Genomic DNA, 11,257 nt, shown 5'->3' with positions numbered 1-11,257 from the left:
CAGCGAATCCTTAACAGCTAACTCATCAGACCGTTTGGAAAGTAGTCTGTTATCTTTGGGAGTGAGAAGGTTCCTGGCCACCACCGCAGCGGTCATATCATTCTTCATCACGGAATCCCCAACGGTAAGAGGACCAGTAGGGGAGACGAAGGATGGGCGCCATATGTTGTCTGGAGAAGGCGGGGCTGCCTCTTCAACAAGGTTCAAGTCAAAACGACGGTCGGAGGGGCCAGACATTTTCAAAGGTGTTGAAGAGAGAAGAGGTCGGACAAATCAAGATCTTAGAAGTGCAAGAATGAAGCTTCTACTGGTGGAGATTCAAGTGTGCTTTGGAACTTAATGTCAGCCCTTATAAAAATCTGCACTCGACAGAGCTTCAGAAATCGAAGAGGCGTCTTCTCAGAAATCGAAGAGGCGTTTGCTTTCTCAAAAGCTGGGCTGCTTAGAGATCACGAGGGTTGATCTCAGAAATCGAAGAGGCGTTTGCTTTCTCAAAAGTTGGGCTGCTCAAAGACCACGAAGGCTGATCTCAGAAATCGAAGAGGCGCTCGCTTTCTCAAAAGCTGGGCTCCCCAGAGACCACGAGGGCCGATCTCAGAAATCGAAGAGGCACCTACTTTTCCAGCCTTGTCAGCACCTGTCACACGCACACTCAGCTTTGCGGAAATTATGGGCATTCTGTCGAAGACTTCTGGGGAAGTAGAAAACACATGAATCTTACTGTTCAATCACCCACTTCCCACACGCAACAATAGCTCATGGGTACCACAGAAAACTTTGCCAAAGTTCTCTGCCAAAGTTGAGCACGTGAAGCTTGCAGCTCCCATTACATCGCTCTGACCAAGAAGGGTAAAAGAATAGCAAAGAAACAGCACTAACAAAGTTTAGACCCATAAATTTTGAAGGTCTAGCTACCATATTATTACCCACAAGGGTAAAGGAACAGTACCACTGCTGGATAATTGGAAAGTCCCTGTGTGTCAACCTCTGTGCTTCGTGGCAAGGTAGACTAGCAAACATGCCCAACCTTTACTCATATTCGAGAAAACACTCCCAATAAGATTGCTTGCTCCAAAATCGAAGAGGCACCGTCCTCTGAATCTCGAGAGCCAGACTCCCAACATGACTACTTTCTTAAAAATCGAAGAGAGGGTAAAGGAACAGTACCATTGCTGGATAATTGGAAAGTCCCTGTGTGTCAACCTCTGTGCTTCGTGGCAAGGTAGACTAGCAAACATGCCCAACCTTTACTCACATTCGAGAAAACACTCCCAACAAGATTGCTTGCTCCAAAATCGAAGAGGCACCGCCCTCCGAATCTCGAGAGCCAGACTCCCAACATGATTACTTTCTCAAAAATCGAAGAGACACTGCTCCCCGAATCTTCGAGAGCCAGACCCCCAGCATGATTGCTTTCTCAAAAATCGATGAGGCATCGTTCTCCGAATCAATCGAAGAGGCGCGCTTTCTCAAAAGCTGGGCTGCTCAGAGACCACGAGGGCCGATCTCAAAAATCGAAGAGGCACCTACTTTTCTAGCCTTGTCAGCACCTGTCACACGCACACTCAGCTTTGCAGAAATTATGGGCATTCTGTCGAAGACTTCTGGTGAAGTAGAAAGCACATGAATCTTACTGTTTAATCACCCACTTCCCACACGCAACAATAGCTCATGGGTACCACAGATAACTTTGCCAAAGTTCTCTGCCAAAGTTGAGCACGTGAAGCTTGCAGCTCCCACTACATCGCTCTGACCAAGAAAGGTGAAAGAATAGCAAAGAAACAGCACTAACAAAGTTTAGACACATAAATTTTGAAGGTCTAGCTACCATATTATTACCCACAAGGGTAAAGGAACAATACCACTGCTGGATAATTGGAAAGTCCCTGTGTGTCAACCTCTGTGCTTCGTGGCAAGGTAGACTAGCAAACATGCCCAACCTTTACTCACATTCGAGAAAACACTCCCAACAAGATTGCTTGCTCCAAAATCGAAGAGGCACCGTCCTCCGAATCTCGAGAGCCAGACTCCCAACATGACTACTTTCTCAAAATCGAAGAGAGGGTAAAGGAACAGTACCATTGCTGGATAATTGGAAAGTCCCTGTGTGTCAACCTTTGTGCTTCGTGGCAAGGTAGACTAGCAAACATGCCCAACCTTTACTCACATTCGAGACAACACTCCCAACAAGATTGCTTGCTCCAAAATCGAAGAGGCACCGCCCTCCGAATCTCGAGAGCCAGACTCCCAACATGATTACTTCCTCAAAAATCGAAGAGACACTGCTCTCCGAATCTCGAGAGCCAGACCCCCAGCATGATTGCTTTCTCAAAAATCGAAGAGGCATCGTTCTCCGAATCTCGAGAGCCAGATACCACAGACCACTTTTTCAAAGTGCTCTGACAGAGTTAAAACATGTGAAACTGGCAGCTCCCACTACCGTGCTATGACCAAGCAGGGTAAAGGAATAGCATTACTACTTGTTAGGGAGACTCCTATATATGTCGACCCCCATCCCCAACGGACAGGCAGACCTGCAAAAATGCTCAACCCTTCATCATATCTGAGAGGGCACTCCCAACGAAGCCTTTCGAAATATTCAGCTTTCTTTCCCCCCGATAATACCTCTGCAAACAAGCTATACTAGAGCAAGAATATCTCATATCATCAGGGTTAAAAGCAAGAGTATCCCATATCATGCTTTTTCCCTGTCTTTTCCTTTGGCCTTGTTTTTACCTGCAAGACAAGGAGAAAGAGAGCAATCAGTCAGCACTTGGAATCAAGCTTCCAGCCAGGATCTGACTGCCTGGAACCCCTTACCTGATTACTTACCTGGCATTGCTCTCGAGTACTCATCTTCAACATCTTATGTTTCTAGGGAAGATTCCGCATTTGCTTGAGGAACAGATAGGGCAAGTGCGAAGGATACAAGGAAGCATGTGGAGACAAGCGTAACAGCACACGTGCCGATACATCCATTACTCTGTCAAAAGCAAAAGTATCCCATATCAGCAGGGTGGAACGTACTCTAGATTTGATGGACTTGTTTTGACCCTCAAATTCTTCAGTCGGCCTTATACTCTGGAGGAAACCAGAAAACCCTCCAGCTCAGTTCAAGAATAAGCCTGTGGAAAGTTACTTCTTCAAAAGCAAAAGTATCTCATATCATCTCTTCTCATTTTTCTTCTCTTTATCCTTCATGCTGCTGCAAGATGGGGAGAAGGTGAACAATCAGTCGGAGCTCTGATTGCTTACCTTGTCTGTCACCTCTTTCAGCAGACCCCCTAGCTCGGCGACTTGGGGACTCCTACTACATGGTTTGTATCGCGCTTGACCAAGCCTGAAACTACAAGTAAGCTTCAAGTGAAATTGATACATTACCTTGTGCATCTCCACCAGTTAAAGATACCACCCCTGGATGGAGGAAGAGTACTTCCAGAGAAGATGCCACATCTACCTATGAGACAGATAAGGCAAGTCAAGACGACTCCACACTCCGATACTTAGAAGTTTCGTGATTACGAGATCATTCTCCCACAATATTTCCTAATGTCATTTGTACTAAATCATTCACTTGTACTCACTAAAGGAGAGCTTGAACCTATGTACTTGTGTAAACCCTTCACAATTAATGAGAACTCTTCTATTCCGTGGACGTAGCCAATATGGGTGAACCACGCACATCTTGTGTTTGCTTTCCTATCTCTATCCATTTATATACTTATCCACACTAATGACCGGAGCAATCTAGCGAAAATCACAAAAAGCGACCGTTTTCGCTACCTAGGATCTATCTTGCAAGAGAACGGAGAATTAGATGGAGATCTCAACCATAGAATACGAGCTGGATGGATGAAGTGTAAGAATGCATCCGGCGTGTTGTGTGACCGTCGTAGGCCACTGAAGCTCAAGGGAAAATTTTATAGGACGGCAATAAGGCCAGCGATGTTGTATGGCACAGAATGTTGGACGGTGAAGCATCAACACGTACACAAAATGGGTGTAGCGGAGATGAGGATGCTTCGTGGGATGTGTGGGCACACGAGAAAGGATAAGATTGGGAATGAGGATATCCGAGGTAAAGTAGGAGTAGCCGAAATTGTAGGAAAGATGAGAGAAAATCGGCTCCGGTGATTTGGACATGTGCAAAGAAGGCCGAATGACGCTCCGGTTCGAAGATGTGACTACGGGACAGAGGTTCAGGGCCGAAGGGGTAGAGGAAGACCTAGGAAAACTTTGGAAGAGACTCTAAGAAAAGACTTAGAGTACTTGGATCTAACGGAGGACATGACACAAAACCGAGCGCAATGGCGTTCTAGGATTCATATAGCCGACCCCACTTAGTGGGAAAAGGCTTTGTTGTTGTTGTTGTTGTTGTTGTTGTTGGTAAAGAAACACAAACAGGGTAGGAGATGTTAAATATTAAACTTAAAATTTAAATTTGAAAACTTATATAACATTTTAACATCTCTTAAAGTTTCGGTTTCCACCTAATATGTCAAATTTAAACATAACATAAAAATTCGTGAATACTTTCTTCGCATTGAGAATAAAAGAAAGTGGATTAAAAGGTATAAAAATATTTAAATATTACATTGGTAATGGAAAAAACAAAAAAGCAATGCTTTAAACTAATAAAAAGCATTTAATTATTAAAAAAATTTGAAGGCACTATAGCTGGGGGGAGGGGGAGAGGTGTTATCTCATGTCATGCTATATTGGATTTGGTTTCTCGATTAAAAAACATTAATGCTATCTTTTTTACCATTATTGCTAATTTAGACATTTTGAGATGCTCTAATGTTTTCTTTTATTTTTCTGGTAAGTACAGTAAACTTTTTTATACTAATAATACTATATAAAAGAGTAATTTTAAGTTAATCATAAAAACATTGGTCCCAACTTACTTGGGCCAGTATTAGTATATAAGAATATAAGAGTAAACATACTACAAGTCATACTATTTTAGACCGAATAAAGAAATTTACAAAGGATTGTCATTTAGTACTACGGTCTAATAATATTTCTCTTTACTGGTAAATGAAAGGTCTTATGTTCGACTCTCACCAAAGACGAATTTGAACCACATTATTACTAACCTATTATGAAACTTAGCCTACCCGCCCACTCTCTTAGTTTAGATAATATTGATTGTTCAAACAAAAAGAAATTTACAAAGGATTGAAAGAAAAACATCATTTAGCTTGTGAAATTTCTCTGTCGATAGAGAGAGAGAGAGAGATATAGGTGTGTGCAAAAAACAAAAAAAAAATGATGAGATGATCATTAGTTGAGGGCCAAGGCCTGCTGCTTGAGCCTGATGAAAAAAAAGGCGCCTGCCTGAGCCATGTGGAATAATGGAAGGTAAGCAATCATACAGGGTAGGCCGAGTTAGCTCCGTTCCCTGTTAATCCTATATGCTGAACAAGGGATGTATAGCATTCATACTCAAACTCTATCCGTGGGTATGATCGGGGGAATTATATATATAGCTTGGAAACCAAACCACAAAATATTTGAGACAAAAGTTTCATTTATTTCAATAAGTAATTGTGTGTCCTTAACTAGAGATGGCGGGTGGTGTGGTCGCTGCCATGGTTGCAGCACCCAAAGAGGGGCACCGTCCTGTGGAGCAAAAGAAATCAGATAATAGATAGGCATAGATAGGTAATTTCTGAACAAAAGAAAACATCCACAAGAGGAACTAACATATTGCAAACAATGGTATCAAACTTCCTGTGGCTGTATCTCACTTCTAATATTTTGGTGGCCTAAGACCCTTTTTTCCACACCTTCATTAATCATGAAATGTCTTAAGTGAAGAGAAACATATTTAACAAAAGTTGATACAAGTATGTTGTTTCCATCTAAAACAAACTATGTATTAATACATCAAAGTCACTTACATCGTTATGCTGGTGGCACGCTGTAACCCTGCTGAAAATCAGAAATTAAATTGACACTCGAGCTCAATGAAAGAACATGAAATAACACGGAATGCCTGCATCCATTGTATTTTGTACTCCTAAGAAACAAATCACTTACAGTAATACAGGTACGTTCGAGAAAACTCAAGGAAAAAACGGTATCTCTTTCTCTTTCTCACTCACAGATGGTCCCCCCACACAAATGCCTGATCCTCATAGATCCTCACTTTGACAACCAGTAGATAAATATGAGAAATGTGCATACAGACGCAACGAGAGAAAGAATGATGGTATCCAGAGACTTTTTACGCTTTATAGCAGACATCATTTGATTTACCTGCACCATCACATCTTTGAACGTCAATCAAGAGAACTAAAGAGTACAGAAATAATAAATGATAGATATACACATTTCAAGGGATTAAAATCCATAATTTCTTTACTTCATTTTTGCGTTGCCCTTCAAACAAGTCATCCTTTTATTACACCATAATTTCAGACCAGGCACTTTCTTAGCCTACTCGTTATTAGGATTCATCAAATCTAGTTTTGGCATCAAAAAATTCAGTTAACTTTGTAGTGGTGAAATTTTCTGCAATTAACCTATTGCGTGCATTAACTCTTATTCATAGAATACAAGAGAAACATTTTGATTCTGTTTCATGAGGGACCTATGTAACAACAAAACGCCAAAGAAATAACTAACACATCAAGGACCACAATTACTGGTTTTATACCGTTGGAAGGCGGCTGCCAATATTGCTGAGCTTCGAATTAATACCGCCAAAAGTGGAGCGTTGAAGGACAAGTGAACCGAGGGTTGCTTGAGCTTGAGAGATCACAGTATCCACCTGCAGTAACAGAATAGATTGGGAATTCAATATAAATCACAATTTGAATGCTTCCATTTGACAAACCTCAGAAAAGGGATGTAAATAAATCAAAATGCCTGACCAAGGACTCTAAACCATCATCAGCTAAGAGAAGTGCTACCCTGCACAATAAAATTCTGTTTCACTTCCTAACTATGAAGGCGTCCATTTCTCTTCCGTCAAAGCCATATGATATATATCTTTAATTCTTTACTAAAACAATCACTGAAACTGGGTCCTAATAAAACGCATCACCATCCAACACAATCTGTATGGATAAAAAAATGTATCACTTTAATTTGCATACCTGTCCTGTACTTCGGCTAACAGCAGCATGCTCTTTCAGGAGAGCATTTTCCGCAGAGCCAACACCATCTTCCAAGTCTACTCTTGTTCGATCAAACTCCCTAAAATCCTCAAGGAGTGAAGCATGCTCTTGCTTAGCTCTAAGGCTGTTGCGGAGACGATAGAACTCCTGCACTTCAATCATGATTCATGTCTAACAAAAAGTTGAAATCTGATGGGTTCAATCTTAGGAATTATATGTTTTATAGCAAAGACAGCACAAATGATTCAAAAAATGTACAAAAAAATTGAATAGAATTCAGGATTGCAGTTGCTTCACCAGCATATAGGCTATATAGCATGAGGCCAAATCTCAAGCTCTCTTGCTGAGAAACGAATAGTAATAATAGATCTGTAACTTAAAGTTGAGCTCAGCTCAGAATGATCATCCACATTTTGACTGTTCAAATATTTCAACTTCAGAGAGAACTCGGAACACTAATGAAAAATGAAAAACAAGGGATTGGATGATGACCAGTAATACAAATTCCTTCTTAAAAACATAAGGGTCTTGACTTCAAGAGATTTATAAGGAGGCATGAGAGCTCATAGAACACATCATTCATGCCGGTTGGACTATGGATCAACCCACAGCACATTCGAGACACCTTAGCAACATATGGGTCAAAAAAAACAAAACTGCCATCCCATGTTCACCTTAGCATATTTAAGAGGCCAGATTGCCAGAATACCTGAGTGAGATCTTGGAAAATTTCTTGATGTCTAGTCAAGGTATGAGAAACCATTTCTGATCCTCCTGATGATACCCATGCTTGCATTTGTGAATTTACTTGTTGGAGTTGCTTTAATAGTCGATCTATCCCAGATTCAAGATCATTCTCAGCAGTACCAACTTTTGCAGAACCCTTTGCAGAGACAAACTTACGATAAGAATTCATCTGCTCATCCAACTGAGCTTCAAGTTTCCTTGCCTGAAATTACAAATAGATAAAAGAATCATTTTAAAAAAGCAAAATTCCCAGCTATCCAGATTTAGTATGAAGGGAACTACATGGAAGAGGAAACAAATGAAAACAATTAGCATCGCACATCTGTGATCTTGCACTTTACAGACAAACGGAATTAATATTTCCATTTAAGTTGAGGCAATGTGATTATATTATATGATATGTAAACAAACTTGATGTCTTACTGAAGTACCTCGGTTAAAAGATTCAGAAAAATCAGTAGCTTAAGCCAAATTTTCAAAATTCATGCTCAAAAAGTGACACTAGGAATCAGAAAGCCAAGTGAAAATTCGTGCTTCATCCAATACTAGTACCTTCGTGATCGCAAAATGTTCAACCTTTCAACACAATCAGGGAGTAAAGTTCAGAAGTTCCAGAAATATATACGAAAAGAAGAGATGCACTAACTGAATATTGAAATATTCACCACGAAGCCTTTAGCATTCTTGAAAATAGTATCGTGATTTAGATGAGAAGCTTAATAGTAAGAATCCCTGGATGAGTAGATTTAGGTACCACAGTTCAACCTTGTTCTTTTTCATCTTCTGGGACTTTTTCAAATTGCACATATTTAATATTTCTTTAGCTGAGGATTACATCATTGCTCATCAGGATGATGCTGACATCCAATGATCTACCATTTTCGTTAGAGTGTGCATGATTGAAAATTGAGGTGGTGGTGGAATCATAGTAGTGATTTCATGTTAGACCTTACTACCAGGGTTTTAAAGGAGGGGAGGGTGTTGGGTTTCTAGGTCTGTTTGACATTCAAAGGCCCGTACTAAAGTAGCTCTTTTTCATTTTGGGCCTATGCTTTGAGGAAGATGTTCTTATATGATGTCCATAGAGGAAAATCATCATTCTAAATCGTCATATGCAGAGAGAATGTCCACAAGAGGGTCATCTATTACTGCACAGTTCTAATCGTAATTCTCATTTAAGTAATGACACAGGCGGCAGAAGAGGAATGCTATAGGGACTTTGAGTCCCATACAACAATGGGGCCTTATTCAAAATTGCTAGTTGAGGTTAAATTTTGATTCTAGGCCTTGCTAAGGTACATTAATCTTCCAATAGAATCCGATTTGAAATTTTTACTAGAATTTCTTTTAATTCGTTCTTGTTAACCAAATAGAACTATATGCCGCAGGCAATTGAGCATGATTCAATTACAAGTCTTGTAACTTTCCATATTCTTTTCTTCAATCAAATTTCTCCACCTAGATCGAAGCTAAAATTTAACAATTTGTTGCTAGAACAAAGGGAATTTATCAATTTAACTCACCAATCACAAACAAATCCAAATTGACGATAAAAGTTTGAAGAAAAAAACGCAAACTGATCTCATACAATACAACCTACCGACAACTTGAACTAAAAGGAAAGGAAAAAGCAATAAGCACTAGTCTAGTTGCAGAATTCAAAGCTGTTATCGAAATGGATAATAGCTAAGGCAAACCAAACAGAATTCAGGAAATCGTCAGTTACCCGAGAAAGTTGAGAATTGCGAAGGAGGAAATCATACTGAAAGTATTGATCATCGCTGAAGAGGAAAAGGAGTACCTGTTTGCGAAGAGCGTCCCATGAGCTCGGCACCTCCATCTCCACCGACACCACAAATACAAACACAAACAAAAACACACAGGCCGATCTTCCAAAATTGAAAATCAAATCACTTGCCGTTTACGTTTCACCACAAACAGAACCAAAGGTTTCTCCTTCTTCTTGGTCGCTTGATTCAGATTTTGAGAGGGTTGGGGAAGTGGGGCTGTATGGAGACGGAGACAGGCGGTCTGCTTTCAATTTTCAACGGCAGTTTGTTGTTTGGCCGTGGCCTCCTCCTAACGATATTTCAGATGCGTTCGAAACGAAGAATTAATTATCTTCCAAAAACAAAATGGGGTGGGGAGAAAAGGTCCAAACGAAGAATGTTAAAAGACTAGACGGCGGTGGTTGGTCCATTACCAAAAGACCAATGCGAGCAGAGGCCCACTACAATCCAATCCACTCCAATCCAATCCAAGCTGCACAGACTGTTGTACGTACCAGAATTATAGGGAAAAAGAATTCAATGAGCAATTGACCCCAAAAAACAACAACAAAAAATGCTAAATACCTTGCTAATGTTTATTAGAAAGGGTTTATACTGCTTTCTATGGTATAAACTTTTATAGCAACTGTTTTCTGAATTATACTTCCATTGGCATTTTGATTCATGAATTTGTTCATCTCAAAATTTGTCATGTGTTACATTTTGTCTTCCTTCGGCACTTCTGTCTATTTAAAAAGTAAAAATGATCGATTTTAGGTCCTTTTGACACGAAAATATCATAATTGGTTCAGTTTCATAAAACATTGCATTAAATCGGTATTAGCATTGACTTTGCTAGGGCCTAATTAGCAAGCAATTTGAATTGGAATTGGAATATCCCTGCTCGAAAGAGTTGGCCCTTCCTCCTTTCCCTGGCGGATATCCAAAAGGAAGAAGCAGAAGGAATATAGGATTGAGATTGCCAAGGATATTTTTGGGCAAGTAAAAAACAGAATCTAGGTCGTTTCATAAACACACTTATTTGAAAAAACCAGTGAGACATTCTTCTCGCTCGACCAAAACAAGTACATCATTCATATGCATTCATATTAACGACTGGCTTAATTCAATCAACCGCTTCTGACTCTTGTAAGATTGGCTATGTAACTGCCCAATGGCTATATATGTGTTGACCCTAAAAACTATCAAGCCTACGTGGCACGCAGGCCGAGTAATTAATAAGCTAACTATGTCCTTCGGTTGTGTACGAGGCATGTCAACTCATCGGCCGAACTCGGCCGGGGTAGAATGTGTTGATGTCGCGTTGGGCGCGCTGCTGACCTCTCGATCTTGCGACTGCGGCCAAGGAAGGAACACATATCGGCATTCGGGTTCTAGAGCCTGAAGACAAGGCTGCTAGTTTTGCGAAGTTCAATATCAAATTCGACTTTCAATGTGCCGAATGTAGTAACTGGTAACACCTCACTTCACCGAAAAGGCTACTGAGATGACCTCTACCAACAAGGACTTGAAGATCTTTGTTGACCGAGACTTGGATAAATAATCAATTGATCTCGAAGCAATGTTATTTATCCAAACTGAAGGTGCTCCTTG

The 11,257-nt window shown here is 40.4% G+C and overlaps 1 protein-coding gene and 1 long non-coding RNA gene across 8 annotated transcripts; one reads left to right on the top strand and one right to left on the bottom strand.

Annotated features, from left to right (window-relative positions):
• The first annotated feature begins 834 nt into the window (after positions 1–834).
• Positions 835–3,681, top strand: LOC126601014 (uncharacterized). Its single transcript, XR_007615662.1, has 2 exons — positions 835–905; positions 1,819–3,681. It is a non-coding gene; the product is annotated as an uncharacterized LOC126601014 (long non-coding RNA).
• A 1,755-nt stretch (positions 3,682–5,436) lies between these two features.
• On the bottom strand, positions 5,437–10,019 carry LOC126601005 (Golgi SNAP receptor complex member 1-1-like). 7 transcript variants are annotated; one of them, XR_007615656.1, is made up of 7 exons: positions 9,676–10,019; positions 7,837–8,076; positions 7,107–7,274; positions 6,665–6,778; positions 6,046–6,264; positions 5,907–5,937; positions 5,437–5,625 (listed from the first exon to the last, which is right to left on the bottom strand). XR_007615656.1 is itself a non-coding variant. In XM_050267715.1 (5 exons), exons 1-5 carry the CDS (start codon positions 9,712–9,714, stop codon positions 6,151–6,153), a joined length of 675 nt encoding a protein of 224 aa, XP_050123672.1. In that variant the 5' UTR covers positions 9,715–10,019; the 3' UTR covers positions 5,798–6,150. The 7 variants fall into 7 exon arrangements, 1 of the variants encoding a protein (XP_050123672.1); XR_007615659.1 differs by having other exon boundaries at positions 5,907–5,934; XR_007615661.1 differs by lacking the exon at positions 5,437–5,625 and adding an exon at positions 5,643–5,792.
• Positions 10,020–11,257: the final 1,238 nt, after the last annotated feature.

This window comes from Malus sylvestris, chromosome 14 (genome assembly GCF_916048215.2).
Source record: "Malus sylvestris chromosome 14, drMalSylv7.2, whole genome shotgun sequence".
Classification (NCBI taxonomy): Eukaryota; Viridiplantae; Streptophyta; class Magnoliopsida; order Rosales; family Rosaceae; genus Malus; species Malus sylvestris.
Note: the sequence above shows the minus strand (reverse complement) of the source record. Positions and strands in the feature narration are given on the sequence as shown.

Coding starts and splice junctions, on each gene's coding strand:
- LOC126601005 (XM_050267715.1), bottom strand. CDS start 9,714: ATGGAGGTGCCGAGCTCATGGGACGCTCTTCGCAAACAG. Junction 8,077..9,675: donor GGGACGCTCTTCGCAAACAG/GTACTCCTTTTC, acceptor TTGTAATTTCAG/GCAAGGAAACTTGAAGCTCA. Junction 7,275..7,836: donor TTTTCCAAGATCTCACTCAG/GTATTCTGGCAA, acceptor ATTGAAGTGCAG/GAGTTCTATCGTCTCCGCAA.